This window comes from Larimichthys crocea, chromosome XXII (assembly GCF_000972845.2).
Source record: "Larimichthys crocea isolate SSNF chromosome XXII, L_crocea_2.0, whole genome shotgun sequence".
Taxonomy (NCBI): Eukaryota; Metazoa; Chordata; class Actinopteri; family Sciaenidae; genus Larimichthys; species Larimichthys crocea.
Genome location: NC_040032.1, coordinates 3728388 through 3748778, shown reverse-complemented (window position 1 = coordinate 3748778; position 20391 = coordinate 3728388). Strand labels below are relative to the sequence as shown.

At 39.2% G+C, this 20391-nt stretch overlaps 1 protein-coding gene across 6 annotated transcripts in view; it reads left to right on the top strand.

Annotated features, from left to right (window-relative positions):
- Window positions 1-20161, top strand: part of gabra1 (gamma-aminobutyric acid type A receptor subunit alpha1) — a 29439-nt gene extending 9278 nt beyond the window's left edge. For all 6 annotated transcript variants that reach the window (XM_027273636.1, XM_027273632.1, XM_027273633.1 and 3 more), the window contains exons 5-10: window positions 747-967; window positions 2454-2536; window positions 3738-3881; window positions 4699-4851; window positions 15295-15497; window positions 16209-20161. In XM_027273636.1, the coding sequence (XP_027129437.1) occupies window positions 747-967; window positions 2454-2536; window positions 3738-3881; window positions 4699-4851; window positions 15295-15497; window positions 16209-16529 (1125 nt within the window). In that variant the 3' untranslated portion in view covers window positions 16530-20161. The remainder of the gene's footprint in view (window positions 1-746; window positions 968-2453; window positions 2537-3737; window positions 3882-4698; window positions 4852-15294; window positions 15498-16208) is intronic.
- The last annotated feature ends 230 nt before the right edge of the window (window positions 20162-20391 follow it).

Below are 20391 nucleotides of genomic sequence, written 5' to 3'. Positions count from 1 at the left end.
AGTGGAGGGGGGGCGGGATGAAAAAACAGGCTGAACTGTAATTTTTACAGGCTCTCTTTACTCTGTCGGGCAGTCATGTGGAACCATTAAAATCTGCTCTCAGCTATAGTCATTAGCTGCCTTCAAAATGAAATGTCCTCCTAATTTTGTGTCCACCGTTTCCTGTTTGTGTCCAGTCTAATTTCGATTATGGAGAAAAGAAGTTTCCCTAAAGATATGTGCTAACAACGATCATTTTGGGCGCTTACCTAACAATGCATACCAAATGACCAAATACAATGATCCCCCAACTGCATAAAACACATTAAACTGATGAGACCATAATTATGTAAATAATAAAATGAAAGAAAATGGAAAAGGCAACCATTATTAATACTATGAGAAATACAGACCAATTAATATATTCCAACAATAAAGGGCTTTTAAAGATACCAGCTAGAAAACAATCCAGCTCTAACCTATGTTTGCCAATGCATTTAACATGAAGAGACAGTTAGCAGCAGGGGAACTAGGCCAAGACTACCATAAAAAAGTCAAAGTGACACAAGGAAGAGAAAGAGAAAAAAGTAAGAACATGAAAAAAAAGTACAAAAAAGGAAAAATAAGGCTGGATTACTCAGCATCTTCCCCCAGCCAGCTGTAGTAGATAGATAGAAAGAAAAGTGCTTCAGGTTTTGGCTTCTTCTTCTTTTTCTCTATTCTCTGTTGACTTGTGTTTTTCTCTACCTCTCACCGTTCACCTGCAGGAGTACACCATCGATGTATTCTTTAGACAGAGCTGGAAGGATGAAAGGTTAAAGTTCAAAGGCCCAATGGCCGTGCTGCGTCTCAACAACCTGATGGCCAGCAAGATCTGGACTCCTGATACCTTCTTCCACAATGGCAAGAAGTCAGTAGCCCACAACATGACCATGCCTAACAAGCTGTTGCGAATTACAGAGGAAGGCACGCTGCTGTATACCATGAGGTAAGCTGACATCTTCTCTCTACTACACTGGTCCAATAAAGGACAAACTGGAGACTAAAATGTTTGTGAGCTTGAAGAATAAGCAGAGACCTTGTGTCAGCTTAATATCAACCCATGTTTCATTTGCTGAAAAGGATGGAGGGTTAAGACCTCACGGCGTTTTTATTATCTGAAGTGTGACTGATGTAATTTGATGTTAAGACATCATGAAAACACGACTGGTGACAGTTTCAGCGATTGCAGCTCAAAGGATGATGCCGGCCTTATTTCATATTTTTCAACAAATCCCATCAAACAAAACTGACAATGTGTTAGCCCGTCTCTCAATATTTTCTGACTTTTCTCCATAAAGCACTGAGCCCCAAGACTCTTTGGAAACAGTGATTTCTTAGTAATTTCTTAAAAACACCTCTGCAGTGCTTTTGTTGAGGACCATTTTCAGCTGCAGATTTATACACATTTGGTGGGCTAGTAAGTATTTATGGCACTACAGTGCAAGGTTGGCTCATAATAAATTACAGCACCAACGTTCATTGTAATGGAGGAACATGTCACCCGGTCCAATGGTGTGGTTCATCAATGTGTTTTTAACAGTTGTTGCACAATGATGGAGATCTGTAGCACAAAGGAATGGGATCAGTTGTCATGTTGTCAACACACAATCCTCCACTTTAGTGTTACATTATATAGTTCTTCTGATTAACTGTGTTGCTCAGTTTCTATTTTTATTTCTATATTTATTATTCTTTAGCGATTAAGCTTGGTGTACCACATACATTTTAATGTTTCCATTGTAGTGTTCACCAGGAAAATAAAATAGTTTTATCCTGTCATGATTTATCACTGTGGGGATGCGACCCGACAGTTGCAAGCAGGAAGATAAGGTGCATGACCAGCTGCGCTGGGTTTAGAGCCATTCATAGCAGCTAGCAGTGTACCGCAGAAAAGGAGGTAAATAAAACTTTAAAGACAGTACAAACCTTGATGTAGACCACAGAGTGATGCTTATGTGAGATGTCTAAGGCAGGGGTCGTAAAACATTTGTTTTAACATGTTTACTAGCGGGGGGAGGGGGCAGAGGCGGAGCCCATATTGCTGTCACAGATGAGCGAGATGAGGGATGGATGGGAGATTAGTGTGTCACGGGTGGCCTGACATGCTGTTTTTCACCAAGCTGTCAGGAAATAGAAACCCACAGCTCAGGGAACTGGAGCATTTTCTGTTAGTTTGGGGGAAAATATCTGCAGTTTGACAGTGTTTGGTGCTGAGAGACTGGAAAAAAAATATATTACACCACATATTCCTCGTGCCTCACTGTACTGGAATGTCAATTGTGTGCCTTAATTCTGCCAGTCCTATTCCTCACCCCTCCACCACCGCTGTCACCATGGTTTCTTTGTTCCTGGCTTTGCATCATGGTGTATTTTTCCTCATTTTCCTTGCTACTTTTCTAATTCACTCCCCATGTCTGTCTGAATCTCTCTAGGCTTACAGTCAGAGCAGAATGTCCCATGCACCTCGAAGACTTCCCTATGGATGCCCATGCATGTCCATTGAAGTTTGGCAGCTGTAAGTGGCTTCTGTACTCACACACAGTCTTACCTACATGCACATAAACACACATGACTACACCAAACAGACGCACACATGCCTCTTTGACATGCTGTCACTACCTCTTCCAACTGGAAGCGCGACCCCGGCACCAGTCCCTGATAGGGGATGACAGTGTGGTAACAGCTGTTCTCCCAGAGGAACTGTCTGCCAAGGCCCCTCTGGTCCCCCTGTTCAACCCTGCAAGACCCTGCAAGACCCTGGCAGAAATGCAGCACACAGACCTGCGTTTATCCAAGGCAGCGCGATCTGTAATATTGCCAGAGCATCACACCAGCTGCTCACCGCTGACAGCTACCCCTACCCTGCATCATCCTTGAGAAGACTTAACAAGAGATAGAATGATGGAGTTTGGAGACTAGAATAGAGAATGAGGCAAAAAACTAAAGTGGGGGAAAGCATAGGGGTGGATGGGGTGAGAAAGCAAGCAGAAATACAGCAAAAGTGAAACAGATAGAGAAGGGAACGTCACACCATCTCTGTGCCATTCTTCAGACAGCTGCACAGTGTGAGTGAAAGGGCCGAGCTTCAACCCCCTTTAAATTGAACTCACTCCCTAAATATTTCAGTGATGAGCTCTCTTCCTTATGCTGCAGTCTGCAGTCGAGCCATCCTTTCCTCTGCAGTGGTCGAGCCACACTGCAGCTTTAACAGGTTGGGTGGCCGGAGGGAAGGAAAGACTGACTTGACTGTTTTAAGGTCATGTTGTCCTGTTGGGATGATGTTTGTTTGTTTTCTTTTAAGTTGAGGGATGACATGATGTGACTCGGCATCACATTCCGGTGATAAAATGTTAAAATATTTGAGAGGGGACAACAAAATATGAGGCAGGATGAGCTTAGATAATAAAAAAATGATTAGATTAAACAGTTGAGATGAGGTTAGCGGACACTAACAAGGTGAAAAAAGGATAATGTGCTTAAATGGCAAATGAGACAAGACAAGCAGAATTGAGATGTGAGCTGACTAGACAAGATGAGAGAAGACAAGATGAGACAAAATGAAATGAGATAAGACAAAACTAGAGACCTCGTTTCAGTTTTTTTCCCACCTGGCATCCCCTAACAGCTCCATACAAATAACCTGCAAGGCAACACGTGACGACAGACAACCGGCAGCAAAATAATTTATAACTTTTCGCTCTGTTTGTCCTTGTCAGATGCCTACACTCGAGCAGAGGTTGTGTATGTGTGGACCAGAGGGGCTGCCCAATCTGTGGTGGTGGCAGAGGATGGATCTAGATTAAACCAGTACGATCTGATGGGACAGAGTGTGGATTCTGGTGTGGTCCAGTCCAGCACAGGTAGGTTTCAGTTAGGACACAATGTGCTCTTAATCACACAGTTTATTGTGAAATAAGTATGTGTTTTGAAGGGAAGTTTTGCACTTTGAAACCATTCATTTGACATACTGCCGGTCAAAGATGTTGTGAAAGATTTAAGCTCAATACATACATAGTCACGTTTACCTTTGCAACATTGAAACTACAAATGTTGCATCAGTGCCTCTGCATCTTCAGTGGCATCAGTTTGTCGCTTTTCATATGACAGGCCATGTCCCAGATTCATAATTTCCCTGCTGGCCACTACAGCTTTTTTCCCACCTCCTCTCTTCTCAATTGATACTGGCAAAAATTAGTGACAGCATAAAATGGGTGACCTGTTTGCAGTGATGTTAGCTACAGGCAGAAAGTAACGCTTGAGACAGCCCTATCCCCCAAGCTATGCTTTGCTTTATTAGCAACAAGCTTTGTTTGCTTTTGTTCCAGTTATTTATGTCCCTGAAAAACCTCAAAATCAACATATTGTTCTAACCAGATTAAACCCCAGTGCTGTTCCTTTGACTGTCGTATTGTCTCTGTGACTGGGTCTGAATGTGCTGATGAAATGCATCATGCCTGAGTATTGAATTTGTTGACGAGTGACACCCCTAACTGTTCCAATAAATCTCAACTTCAATAAAAACTAAAGGCCAAACACAACAAAACATAAAAAAGAAACAGTTTTGAGTACATAGACAGGTGCAATAGATCTTCTAAATACATATATTTTAAAAGTGAAGTACAACGTTTATCTGCGAATTCTTTCTTGACTTTCATGTCTTTTGATTGCTGACTACAGGAGAATATGTTGTGATGACGACCCACTTCCACCTGAAGAGGAAAATTGGTTACTTTGTGATCCAAACATATCTACCCTGCATCATGACAGTTATCTTGTCCCAAGTGTCTTTCTGGCTCAACAGAGAATCCGTCCCTGCCAGGACTGTCTTTGGTGAGTCGTCTGCTCTCCTCTCATCTAAACATCTGTGGGTAGAGAAATGAGCCTATCATCAGTAGGTTTCAAATCTGTTCTTGGGGAAAATACGATGAAAGGCCATCAGGCTTTCATTCAAAGAACAATATCAACTGCGCTGCTATAATATATAATAACATCAAAAACAGTCCCTGAAGTTATTATTGTGTTACAATATGACTTTATGTAGTGAGCGATGATACTACAGTGTGTTGATTGAGTTATCTACTTGACATAGTAGACGAAGATGTGGACAGAAATTGTCCATTTAAAGGAAATGTGTGTATTTGCTTTTATTGGTGGGAGTTGGATGCACGCTAGGAAATGAACACAGCAAAGCATAAAGCATGAAAACAGGAGAAGAAAGATTGCCTGATCTGTTAAAAAAAAGAAAAGTATTCCAACATTCCAAGGCACGCCGATTTACATTTTCTGTCTTGTTTGTTTAATCTGTACACAAGCAGAAGTGTACAGAACAAACACAAAGGAAAGGACAACATGCTGCAACAATTTCTTGCTGAACAGTGCGGTGACTTCCTGGTGTCTCTGCTGGTTGCCTGGCAACCTCACAGTGAACACAGAGTGGTATCAATCCTCTCATCTAATTCTCAGCTAGAAAGCTAATAAGCATGCGTGTGCCAAAATGTTGAAGTATTCCTGGAAAAAAATATATTAAATGTTAAAAAAAAAAAAAAAAAACGTATGAGAAGTTGCATATAAATGCAGTGTACGACGTTTCTCTTCTGTAATATTCTATTCTGACTCTGCACCAATGAGGTGAACACGGGCTTTAATCAGTTGTGGCTGGCTGCAGTAGAATTTCAAACACGAGGCTCAGTGTGAATTTAGATTTACGTGCTCTGAATGTGTGTCCACAAGTGTGTGTGTGTGTCCGCCTATGTGCGATGTACGCGTTCATCTGTGTGTGTGTGTGTGTGTGTGTGTGTGTGTGTGTGTGTGTGCACAGATTGGCCTCTGTGTGTTGTGTGCATGTGTCTGGGCATGTGTGCATGATCATTTGTATGTGTCTGTGTATGTGTGTGTGTATCTGTCTGTCTGTCACACTAAGGTCTTACATAATACTGCCCAAAAGGAAAGCTCTTGCTAGTCTGCAGCATGCTCTGTAGCAGCAAAGCACAGCAGCAGGCAGAATGTCCTTGAGTTACCTAGCCCTGTACTCTTTCTTCTTCTTCTTCTTTTTCCTCTCTCTCTCTCCCTCCCTCTCTCTCTCTCTCTCTCTCTCTCTCTCTCTCTCTCTCTCTATTCTATATATATTATATATATATATAATATATATATATATATATTACTATATATATATATCCATCTCTCACCCTCTCTCTTTCTTTTTCTCATGGATGTCAGTGTTTCCCCTGGTCGACTACTTAAAGAGCTTTCACAGAAACATTATGCATGCACCAGATTTTGCATCTCTGCAGTCTCTCCAGCAGCCTTTTCTACTCTTTCCGGCAATGTTTTGGTGTCTTCAAGTGCATATGTGTGTGTGTATGCCACAGCTAGCTACCTGCGGTGGTTGTCACGTGTCGAGGGGAAATGAGGATGGCCTAGATTAGATTCAAACAACTATCTAGGGCATGTGTGTGTCCCTCATGCTATCATTGCTGGTTCTGCTTCATGAGATTACATGTATGCAGCATGTGCACACACACGCAGTTGTATAAACGCATGCGCACGCTTTCATGAAGACGCAGAGCAGCACAGCGTCCCGGTATACTAGGTAGGTCATTCGTGTGATTAATATGCATCAACTGAGACAGCAGATGAATGAGCCTGTTCATCAAAGAGGTTACAGTGTCAATATCACTGTAAATGTATCATTAAAAAGACATAGCAGACAATCAAGATCTTTTATTGCCATCTTAATCCTTTGGCTATCATCTGAGTCAAGGATGTACGTGGTATATCAAAGCATGGTACATGTGTCTAGTGCTATTAGGATGAAAGAGTACACTGAGCTGTCCTCACACAGAAGCTTTTACATATGGTACGTTTTTTATTGTGGTGAATCATGGGCAAAATGCATGTAAATAACAAGCTACCTGGCAACATTGAGTGTAAATACAGGAATAATGTGTTACATGTTCATGTTAGACAGAGGCTAATGTGTACTATGGTGTCACTGCTGGTAATGATCGCTGTGTATAGTGAGGAATTGGAGCATTTCTGGCTCCATTTGTCTTGTTTGTGACTTTATATTGCTGAATGCACTGATTATTTCAAGAGTCGGGCTTGTAAATGTTTTTTTTTGAACATTCAGTGAGTATGATGTGATGCAGGCAGATGTCAGAGTTTTGAAGCAGGCACCTGAGGGCAGTTTTAGAGTGCTGATAAACACAAATAACACTTGATGTACTGTAGGGTCCTGTTCTGAAATGCACCTCATTAGAGAACCACCTAAAAGTCACAATGGTATTTTTTTTTTTTACAAAGTTTGACCTAGTAACATTTCCCACACAGCACAAGTAAATGAAATGCTGTCACGTTAATGTAAAGACTAATGTAGAACATAATTACATCGTTATTTTTTTAAGTACACTGAGATTTTAAATGCACACATTGTGCTGCCTTATGAAGAGTGCTGTAATAAATGTGTCTCTTTATGATTACCTGTTATGCACAAGGAAAACACAACTAGTTTAATAATCCAGACAATCAAAATGTCTTTAAATTTACGTTATATTTCAGCTATAATATTCAGCTACACGTTTCAAATATAACATGACGGCAAATAAGAATAAAATGAGTCTCAACTTAACGTCTTGTCATTTTATGCTGGACATAGTAAAGTAGGCTGCAGAATTCTCCAATAATAATAAATAAATAAATAAATGCATTAGTGGGATTCACTGTGAGAAGCAGGTACAAGCATTGCTCATGTCCAAGATGGTCATTAACTAGATCTTCAAAAAGCAGAATATGTTTTAAAGTCCATCACTGCTGCAGTCTGTGAAAGAATGGAAAACACTCATCTTCCTTCAAGATGGTGTATGAAGCCTTTTCAATTAACCTCTGTTCTGCAGTTGTACCACCGCTCTCTCTTGCCCACCAGGTGTGAAACATTACGGTGGCATTATGGCTCTTTCCATAATGGTCCTGTCACGCCTGATTAAAAGTGTGAGAAACATGAACATACAAAGACATCTATGTCTGAATGACAAAAAGCCATTATTTTAACAAGTATGTAAATGAAGTCAGCAATGTTACCTATTCTATGTTCGAAAAGTAAAAAATGACTAAACTGCACAAACGCACTTTAGTCATTCCTCCCGCAGACACCTATTCACAGCTTGGTTTCTCCCTCTTTTCATTTCGAGACAGAACCACAGTGCGTCAAATGATGCAGCGATACTAAGAGTAAACAAACAACTACTCTAATGCTATATGTGTTCTCTTATTACTACAGTTGTGATCAGGTTTGTGTTTCCAACACAGATGTCCAAAGCTGACAGAGAAAATCCATTAACGTGAACAAATACAGCACTGAAAACACAGTTTAAATTACATTGTGTCTATGAAGCACAGCCCCTGCACTAAATCTTTTTTTTTTCCTAAAGCCTGCCCTGTAGATGAATAGGCAATTTAAAAACACAGCAGTGGGTAGAGTTATCATATTTATCATTGTGCCGATTAAGGGGCTGATTAGTTTATAGCAAGTTCCTTGTGGTGGAAAAACTATTGGCAATTCATTTGTTTGCAGTTCAAATGAAAACCAAAAAAACACCGATGGTGCTGATTTGGCGTTGGTGCTGGTGTTCTCTCTCTCTCTCTCTCTCTCTCTCTCTCTCTGTATCTGAGCTGTCAGGGACAGCAGTGCTAAGAAGATTAGCTTGCTTCCTTCTCTCCTCTTTAGGAGCGTTTGGCTGGGTATTTATTGGTTCTCCCATGTTGCTGTTTAATATATCTGCTCATTACGGAACAACTCCTTGAGTTTGTGTGTGCGTGCATGCGTGTGTGTGTGCGTGCGTGTGTGTGTGTGTGTGTGTGCGTGTGTGTCAGTTAGTTCATGTGTTTCTTTCTATATGTGCACATACTGGTTGTGTGCCAGCGGGACCTCATAAATTGATGATTACTAGCTGATAACATTGAAGACAGTGCTATGCTATGTAGTGTGTGTATGTGTGTATGTGTGTGTGTGTGTGTGTGTGTGTGCGTGTGTGCGTGTGCGTGAGACACAGTTCCCACAGCTGTGGTGCTGGCGCAGTCATTTAACTCACCCGCCAATCAACATGTCAATTTATTTCTCTATTTATGTAAATGGGAGGTGACGTAGTGGTGCTGAAGGTAATGTATTTCTGAGCCTGGCCCTCCTGAGGCTTCAGTTATTGATAAGGTATGAATAAATGAGTAGCTGCAGCACAGCGGAAGATGTTGATAGACATCCAGAAAAGACAGCTTCGCTCCTGGGACTGGTTGAGGGAATATAGAAACTTGTTTGACAACTCCCGACACAGCAGTCATGTTCATTCATCAACAAGTTATACAACAGTGGTATCCTCACTAATTTATTAGTATAGGATGCAGCTGAGCATCCACATGTTCATGCAAGTGAAAAAAAAAGAAAATGCTCAAGTGTGACTAAAATGATCTGTCATATGCGTGCAGACAATCCTGTCTTCTAAAAATAGGTTTATATCCTACAGCTTATTCACATCAGCATATATTTTCTTTGGTGCAAGACATTTCTTTTCCTGGAGTTTAATTTGTTTCCCCGACAATATTAACTACAGATAACTGAAACGCGATTCATGTTTTCATGGTTATGTTTAAGCAGCTACAGTAGAAAACATTTTGAGACGGTGATCATGGATAAATACTGAAATAGGCAATGCTGACTAGAAGGTTCAGATAGGACATTTATATTATTTCCCTAAGCTCAACAAAATGTTTGTCTCAAAGTCATGATCCTGTGGTTGCTTTCCACCGGCACATCCTCCCCTGATTCTATGCATTGCATTGCATTGTATGTAAGAGATATAGTTGGTGCAGGAAGAAAAACAAGTTTCACAAGAACTGTTTTAACAGCCTGTTAAAGAATAAAACAGTATTTGTGTCTTTGCAAATGAGCAACAAGTATTGTCTGTACTTGTCCTTGTTCAGGTGTAGTCGTGCGTGCCAGTAAACGCTTTGTAAAACAGCTCATTTAACAGCAACTTTATTGCAAGGCCCTCTTTAGCGTCAGGTGAGGATACAGCATTTCTGCCACACATACGGTAAGGGACTATGTTTTCTTTGAGTGAGCAGGCTTCCTGCTTCACAACGTACTTTTGACCTAGCCCCACATTTTGATTGTCATGTTTGATTGGTTGCCCACTCAGTCAAAACATTGTCGGAGGCACATTTCTGCCCGGAACCAGAAATCATGCGAGAGAGAGAGATAGAGAGAGAGAAAGAGAGAGAGAGAGAGAGAGAGAGAGAGAGAGAGAGATAGAAAGAGAGAGAGAAAGAGAAAGAGAGAGAGAGACTAACCATTTTCCTGAAGGCTCACTTTCCCCCACAGAGATTTGAGATCTGTGGCTTGGCTGAGATCCAGTGGCTGAGCAGTACACTTTACTCACTGGCTTGAGATTGGTCAGATTAGCTGAAGCCTGTCATTCAAGAGCTGTCAATCAAGTGCTATAAATTGGAACCAACAGAGCAAACCATAAATTGTCACAAAGATCAATAATAGCAATAAACAATGACTTTGCACCTTATGCTGAATAAATTGTTTGACCTTAAGCGATGAGCAAAGTTGTGCTCAAAGAGCATATTCATTTATTTTTAGCCATGCCCGGAGCAATTTATTTCCTAATCTGCAGCGGCTTCTTACAGGCACTTGAGCACTAAAAGTCTATCAGACTGATTGCCGTGATAGACATTAAATCAAAATTCTATAAGCTTTACCTCGTGTCAGAAATCTATTAACCAAGTGGACATTGTCTGCCCAACATTCTCCAAAAATACACATTTGAATGGACTGTTCGTCTATGTGTAGCTAGTCATATCAAACTTTTCCCTCCCTAAAGTAGCAGTGATAGCCTCCCCACCTTAAAATAGTCTGCCTCACCTTGTCATTCATCACCTCAAATCTCTAATTTAGTTTCCCAGAATTTGCTTTCTGGCACCATCTTTCTCTACAGTATGTCTTGACATTTTCTCCCCCCCCCATCACCCTGTATGTGTGTATTTGAAAGCGAGTCAGCAAACAGAGGCAAAAACCTTGTTAGAAGATATGTATCATATAAATCAAGTGTCACTGCTTCTGCACACTGAGCTAAATTGAGTGGAAGGAACTCTCAAGAATTGAGTTACACCACTATTAATCCAGTTAGAACTTTCCAGATCAGTGGCTTTGTTCATTAACAGCCTTCAAAGCTTCAGGTCTATCAGTTACAACATGTCAAATGGAGTCATTTAAAACCAGCTCTGTTCTGTTCTAATGAATCAACTTACTACTGTTCAAAATTATTCTTAAGTAGGCCTATCACTAAACAGACACAAAGGAGGGTCGCTCTTCCGGAAAGCAGGAAACATATACCTGTCCACCTAGTTAGCACAACACACACACACACACACACACACACACACACACACACACACACACACGTGTAAGCAACAGAGCTAACTAACACTTAATGATGACAAATTTGTGCATCTTTCCAAATCTGAGCGCCGAATGTTTTCCTCTTTTCTTTTTCTCTTGTGGTATTAAGACGTTGGAGGAGTTGGAAGACTTGTTTCCATGACAACAGAGCTTGTCAAACACAGTAAAGTATATATGATTCCAAGCATCGGGGCACTTTTGCGAGGACTTGTGTAATACCCAGTGGTGCTGCCTTCATCCGCCCTCACAAAATTAACTGATTTACTGGCAAACAAAATATCTGATGGATTGACACCACTCTGTTATCTGTTCCTTCCACCTTCCCCGCCTTCATTCCTTGCTGCTACTGTACCCCACAGATCTACATGCACACAGGGCTTGATTTTCCTCCCACACATGTATTTGGGTTATCCGGTTATTTCCCATAACATATATCCCTTTGAACACTTATCGTCCTCCTTCACTCCATCTTACCTCTGCAGCTCAGAACATGCATTGAAAGTTCACATGACTGCTGGCAAAAAAATCACTTCGCACTGGCAGTTCTTCAGTTGAGAATATTCTGGCAACCACCTTCATAAGCAGTGACACCTTGACGTTGGAGTCACAGTCCAGTGGAAATCTTAAGACACTGCAAAGATTCAAACAGTGACACCAAGCTGGTGCTTCCAGTCGCATGACACCTTAATGTGATGCACTGTAGGCGTTTATTCTACATCCTACATTTGTAAGTAATTTGTAGCAGCAATTTAGGTAAACTGGAAGCATTTAGTTCCAATGCATAAACTACCTTTATAGCTGAGTGAAATATGTTGCAGATAGTAGTGTGCACATAGCTTTGACATTAAAGCTTCAAGTCGAATTCTTTAAGCACTACTTTTTTTTTATTATATCCAACACCAGTTTGTCCCTAGCCAAGTGTTTCTAGTGACCTTAAAGTAATCTTGCCACATTAATCATGCTTAATTTGGCTTGAGCAGATACTTCAGGGAAAACAAACAGAACAAAATGTGAAGTTCTGTGTTTTCATCACTTCGGCACCTGATTTTGTTTGTGGGTGGGTGTTTTTTTTTTTTTTTTCATTTTCTTGTAACATGTTACTAAAAATGCAACATGTATCCCTCAAAAATGTCATTTAGCTAATTCAAATTAGCTCTATATGAGCATAGTTCTGAGCTGAGATGGAAGGGTATGGAAATCTGGGATGAATACATGACTAAGCATTATTTAATATGTCCATATCTCCTGCTGCCATGCATGCCCATAACAATATGTCAACAAACCATTCAATGTCCTACTTAGCAGCGGGTGCAGTGCAGAGTGTGGTCATGTGTGGATTTTATGACATCACATAACTGTATTAATACACTTACTGTAGCATAAAAATGTATTTTATACTTTACATCACTGGGGCTACCTTCATTCTTCATGTTCTCCCTTTTTACATCACTCTTGGATCCCTTGCCTCATGTGAAGCTGTCATTTATTTGTTTTTATTTGTTCAAGCTGTGCTCAAGCCAAGTGCAATTATACCATGTGTGATGATGAGGCAGGTGTTACTTTTGATTATTTATGTTCATCCTTTGTAGTCTAATCAAACAAATAAGCTATGAGGGACATTTGATTTAAGAACATTCAGTGAAAGGCTCAAAAATACATTTTAACAATAAATAACTCTGACCCACTAATTTGTTATTCTCTTTGGAGCCAAAATGAACATTAGAAATGTGTGACCACGCACCCCGTGTACCTACTATGCAGATCCAGTACATCCATCAGAGGTGTCTTGTTCAGTTATGGCTGGTGACCAATCATTTATTTGGCTCTGACTAATGAGAACATAATAATCATCCTTTATGCTTCATGTCACAGCACCAAGTCAGCAATGCCAAAAGCATGTGAAAAGAGAGTGGGAAGATGAGGGATCTGTGATTCATCATTTAACACTTCATCAGAGCTGAGGAGGAAGAAGAAGGAGAAGAAGAAGAAGGAGAAGAAGAAGAAGGAGAAGAATTCTGAAGGGAAACAGTAACATTGTAGGACACATGTAATAACTCAGTACCAGCTGCTTCTGTTATTTGGAGGTGTTGGACATAATATCACTGTACAACATAATGGAATCCAATACAGAAGCTTTCTGACACTTTAGTTTTTTTTTTTTCTTTAGACTGTGCAATAAAATAGATTAAATTCAAAAAACAATCCAGTTATTGATTTTCAGAACAAATATTTCTCTATAATCTTTCTTTCATGCTTATGCAGAATTCCCCTTTTCACATCATCTTAATACTTGTGAACTTGGTATGATTTGATATATTTGTACATACTAATGTTAAAGTCAGTGACCTGTATATCCCATTCCTTCAATGAGGAAGAGAGGTGAAAAATATGAGAAATGCTGCATAAGAGAATCAGCTAAGACCTGATGACCTGTCATAGATTCGAACGGAGCAGTTCGCTAACACAGTCTTTGAATATATTTAACAAGATTCACAGATGTATGTAGGCACACTCTGTAGGGTAGCCTAATTTTCTTTCCTTATTTACACAGAAAGAAACTGCACCTTGATTGAAATTTTCAGTCAATATTTTGGAGAATATTGACTGAAAATTCTGTTATTTTACAGATTTTACAGAGTTATCATGATCAAACGCATTGAATAAAGTAACAAAGTATATTGGCAATACTTAAAATAACACTTTGGTTGTTAATTTACAGATAATGACCTTGATTTTACAGAGCTATGTTATACAATTAAATAAACACATAAAACTACTGTAAAATTTAGTTATATTCCATTAATTTACATGTTTTATAGTGTATTTCTGTAGTGATGAAGTACCAGAAGATTGCTTAGCAGTAAGGAACAATTTCCAAAAAGACAACTGAGGATTATTATCTTTGAAGTTTAAAATAAAGAAGTGTTGGGGTGTCATTTACATGTGTGTTTTTACATAAACATCTCTTCCACATGTGTGGGAGGGTCCAGTCTGCATTTTTTATAACTGCTGTGCAGGACAGCTGTTTGTCAGCTCCCTTCCCAATAGCTCTGGCTGAATTGGTATATTGTTTGCTGCATGATGTTATTTGGTGTGTAAACATCTGCAGTAGCCTGTTCTATGATGAGCATCGCAATCGTCGTTAGATATGCTCTGACCCAGTTCCTCTCCCTCGCCGCACAGTGTCTCATCTCCGTGTTCAATAGCTGATGTCGTCGTATAGCTGTTTGGTTTTTCAGGGGTGACACGCACCTCTAAATATGACTCACTTTGGTTAAAAACATGCCTCAAATTTATGAATTTATGCTTTTTCATTGCTCATTTTATTGTAACTGCTTGTGCATTGGTGTTCAGGTCAGATTTAGAGAGCCTGTTTTGCCTTCTATTAGTCAGCAGCAATATCTCTGAGGCCAAGTGTATCTTCCAGCTGCATCTGTGGACATCTCTGCCTTTCTGAGTCTATTAAAAGCACAAGCTGCAAGACTGTATCAGCTGCTCACATAGATTAATGTGAAAGAACTGCTTGCTCGTTTGATCCAAGAAAAAACTTGCCCTGCAAAGTCCCTATATGATAGTACCTTAAGATTGTTCCATTTTAGTCTTTATATATAGAATTTATTTGTTTCTGCACAACGCTAGATCATCAGTACACTGACATTTATGCAACAATTTTCTCTTCTTAACTTGCTATGAATTGTATTATTTCACACATTTTCTTTGCCAACATGTATGGCACACAAATACATAAGGATAGCAAATGAACTGTTTCACGTTTCATCAGATTTCACATATCATCTTGTCTGTTTATCTCCCTGCAGGAGTGACTACTGTCCTGACCATGACCACACTCAGTATCAGCGCCAGGAACTCTCTTCCTAAAGTGGCCTATGCCACAGCTATGGACTGGTTCATTGCTGTCTGCTATGCCTTTGTCTTCTCTGCCCTCATTGAGTTTGCCACAGTCAACTACTTCACCAAGAGAGGTTATGCCTGGGATGGAAAAAGTGTGGTGCCAGAGAAGGTATTTGAAGTGCTTCTATATCTTATTATTATTATTATTTATTATTATTTATATTATTATATTATTATTATTATTATTATTATTATTATTATTCAGTTATAGTGTCAGTGTCTACCCTTGTTTTACCAGCACAAAATTCAAAATGCCCCCAGGTAAAATGAGGGCAAATCCATGTGTGCAGAAAAGGAAACACAAGATGCAGTTACCAAAATATGATTCTAGAAATGATATGTATAGGCTGTTGAGTCATTCACCATGACAGTTAGCACTTAGCTGTTGAGTGATCTAAGCCAGGCAGAGAACATTTAGTTGTTGTCGCCACCTCATCTCATAGAAGATGCAATTTGAGTAACATGACGTGAACATTAATAGTTTAGTGTTCATCTTGTGCTTTCTGCTCCACTTGTCTCTATCTTGCAGTTAGCAGCATCGCACTCCTCCAATCTCCAGGCTGCTTTTTAAAACCAAAAACAGATCGCCGAATTGATTCTTAGATTGCTGAGTTTAAGGAAATATGCAGATGGAAGGAATTAATATTTCTCAACTTAATAACCACTGCTTTTCTAAATATTTAGCAGGATGCCGTATAACACATTCACATCAGTAATTTTGCCATTTATACATAAAATTCTTTTTCCTTTTTTTTTTTTTTTAAATCTGATCTGTATCCTTTTTACTTTTCCCAATGTGTTCTCCAACAAACAAAATCAGCAAAAGAAGAAGAAGGAGTCTCTCCTCAAGAAGAACAACACTACAGCCTACCCAGCTGCCACTGCTACAGCCTTCGCCCCCAATATTGCCAGGGACCCTGGATTGGCCACTATTGCCAAAAGCGCACCACCACCTCCAACTGAGCCCAAGGAGGAGCCAAAGCCCAAACCTCCAGAGGCCAAGAAGACCTTTAACAGTGTGAGCAAGATAGACAGGATTGCCAGAATAGCCTTCCCTCTGCTCTTTGGAACCTTTAACTTGGTCTACTGGGCTACCTACTTGAATAAGAAGCCCAAATTGCAGGGGATGAATCCACACTAATCCATGTTTCATTCATTTTAAATTATAATTGTAATTTTTATTTTTCATTTTCTTTCTTGTTCCTTCTATAAAAGGTGTTTATTTTCAGACAAACATGGTGTCCATGCTGGTTTGAATTCCCAGTCGTTGCATTGCTTCTATGTTTACCTAAAGTTTGAAGATTTTGAAAAAACTATATAGAGAAAAAAAGAACGATAGCGATACAGACTTTTGAAAGGGTGTTGTTCAGGTCTCGGGTGATGCTATTAAGAAAATGCTACTATAAATATATAGCCAAGAGAATGCTATTCTACAACTGCACATAGCCCAAACTTGTTAAGGGGCATTCGTTTCTATCTTTGTTTTCTTTTGTTTTTCTTTTCTTTTTTTTAAATCTTTTTTTATTTAAACATGGGATCACAGACATGGTAAAAGGCACTTGTGTATATGCATGGGCAGGGCATCTTATTATTTATGTTTATTTATTCAAACTACAGATCCACATTGACTGATAGCTTAGTTTATTTGATATCAGCAGCAAAATGGTACGCTCAGTCTCTGTCAAAATATCTTCAATTCTCTGTAGATGTTTTATGAGATTAATTATGTCATTCTTCAAAATATGTTAGGGTTTCTGCAATAGCAATAAAACATGTCTCAGTGGACACACCATTTATTTAGGGGTAAAAAACAAAACAAAAATTCAACCATCTTTGTGCTCAGCATTGAAAATATTAATTTCCTTCCTCAGCGTTGTAAATATTATCAAGTGTTAGAGATGTCAATATTATGTTTAAGCTTTGCAAAGTGTAACTAAAGGGTATGTTTATTGAATACATGGAAGAGTAAAGTTTTTTTATTTCATTTATTTTTGTTTCTGTTTATGATAATTTCTACAAGAAAAGTATATACTGGTCTAATTCACGCTTAAGTGACTGTTTCTCACCAAGTTAGCGTCCCATTCAGAGCTGCTTTCACGCTGAAGTAAAATATTATTCAACCGCGTGTTTGTGTACACACTGACGGCAACAACAGCAACAACAACATCAACGGTGTAAACTGAGATTGGCTAGTTGTAAGTAAGAATGTAAAAATCATCTCAAATCCTGGAGTGCATTTTACATTTAGAATTAAAAAACTCATTATTTATGTATTTTGTTGGTTTTATTCATGGTGAGGGTCTCGTTGGTCGAAACGCCACTCACAGCAAAGTACAGTTGTCATCTCTTAAAGAGGGGTGGGGCACATTGGGAAGTAGGAGAAGTGCCTTTTCCATTGTCAGAGTCCAAGCTGGCTACTACTTTGTTGATTGATGGCGCGTCTGTATTTTCCATCCCACTGTGTCCCCTGACCCATAGTCCCCATCTCCTTTCAGTTCAAAATTGAGACATAACACTCAGAAAGTACCAGCTACACTGCCTTCAGTATCACATGCCCGTTTGGACTCATTTGTTGCTGCTTGTTGGTGAGCAACAGCGAGAGACAGGGACAGAGACAGAAAGAGACAAAGAGAGAAAGGAGACATTGAGTTGAAGTGGCACTGTAATCTTGCTTTAGCCGGTGCTGTGTTTCGCACAGAGGACTTGTCTTGTAGTTCTACGATAGTGACGAAGATGAATATATTTTTGTAGCATGATGTCAATCCCTCTTCCGAGACAAACCAACAGAAACTAACGCAAATGTGAAAAGAATGCTTTTGTTTTTGTCTTGAACATTGCTTGCTCTTCTTTTTTTTTTTCTTTTACTTAAAAAAAAACAACAAAAAAAACACACTTTACGGAAATGCTTCTTCTCTGATGTGGCACGTTGAGGTTTCTGAACAGTCCATTTTAAATTATGTTAATGTAGCAATATTAATTAGCAAGGGCTTTTCTTAGGACCTGAACCTGACACTCAGTCTGGGGTAATATCCATTGTAGCTTTACATTGACCCCTCTCTTATTGTAGTTTCATCTGTATACTACACATGGACATCTAGAATCTATTTAGATTTGGTCTAAAGATAACAGACATTGCATTGTGTCCAACTTTGGTTCTGGAGCGTTTGGCCTCCCACTCTACTCTTGTCTCACAAAATCTCACAGCATTTCTTGTTAGGGAGTGGGGGGATGCATTGCATTGCATTATGGGTTCTGGGTGTGCTTTATTGAATATGTTTTACAGGGCACTGAACAGGCCAAAAGGCATGTTAGAACACTGCAGTGTTCTCTGTGTGTTTGTGCACTGGGGCGAAGAGATCACGCTAACGGGAAATGAAAAAGAGATTGGTGGTTGTTGCTATTGTTATTATTTGCATTACCATTATGACCAATACTGAACCTATCCCCCTGATAGCAGACATCTTTGCAAGCATATGCAAGCGGTCTACTGTTAACAGCCACTTAACCTACAAGCAGAGGGTCAAGGAACTGCAAAGTTCAGAGTGAAGAGTTGTATAAAGATATTTGAATTCTAAACTATTGTATGTATGTTTATTATTATGAAGAAAAAAAATATATATACATATGTAAAATACATAATGCATACAGTATTTGATTCTATTAATGAAGATATTAGCTAAGATGATGATGAATATTGTTTGTATTATCAACCTATTGTTATGCATTTTGCACATTTAGAAAAACAATAACATTACATTTATGTAGTCAGCTTTGTGCTATGCAAGGACAGCTTTGAACCACAACATCGACCTTCTCTCCCCGACCATTGTGTTTCAGATTTACGAGCTATTATAGAAAAAAAGAAATAAAAAAAGCTTAGCTTTTATATCAGCTGTGCACCCATTAGCTTTTTTTTTTTCCTTTCAACCATGGCTATACAGGGTGACATCAAAGAAAGCAGTGGATTATCACTTTTGTTTGCGCTTTGGATTTGTCGGTGGTTGAAGGGGAAATGGCTTTCGTTGTTGATTGCACTTTTTCCTCCAGAGAAATGCAATAAATTGATTGAGCTGAGAAACCAGGAGCAAAACTGTAACAAGATCACCTTGTTAATGATATTTCTGTTCATTTCTTGAGCTTGTTTGTCATTGCAAAGAAAAAAGAAAAAAAAAGGAGGCAGGTGAAAATGTTATTTTGCTAAACAGATCATTTTGTTCATCTTTCGCTTTCAGCTCAATGATATTACAAGGAGCGCCAGAGAGTTTTGACTTTGAGTAAAAATGAATTTTGTACACTTCTCTATTGGGAATATCTTTGCTAAGCCCCTATCTTGTACTCCAAACAGGATCAAACAAATGCTATAGATGGTTTACAAATATTTTTGAGCCAGGTCTGGTTTTGCTACATGTAATGCTCCACAGAGAGAATGTGAAATATGAGGCACAGTGCAATCATGAGCTTCCAACTTTTACCTTCACACTCATATGCATGTAAATATCACATTTGTAGCCACATGTGTCATTTATTTCATTATGTTTGATGCGAGGTCCATTGCAGTTCTCAGCAGCACTTGCTTTTCAACATTGAGTCTTTGGTTATTCCTAGATACCTACTGGAGTTTTTTCTTGTATTTTTATCAAGCAAAATATGTTTTGATTTTCACTGAAATGTAAAAAAAAACAACTAATTTTCTAAAGCACAAAAGTTGATTAGGGTAAGAGATATTAGAGTGAGACTGTAACCATATGGACATCGATCGAGAAAACACACTTTCAAACTGCACACAAACACACATACACACATACAGTACACAGGAATGTGTTGGTAGTTCAATGATACTGACAAAGGATTCTGGTGGATGTAGATGAAATGGTGAACCTCCTGTAAATGTTTTCTTTTGTTTCTTTTGGTTATGATATGGCCCTGTAGAATCTGATTCTCTGCATTAGTCTTTAAATAAAAAGAAAACAAATGAAAGTCGTGGCTACACCTCTGTCCTTGTG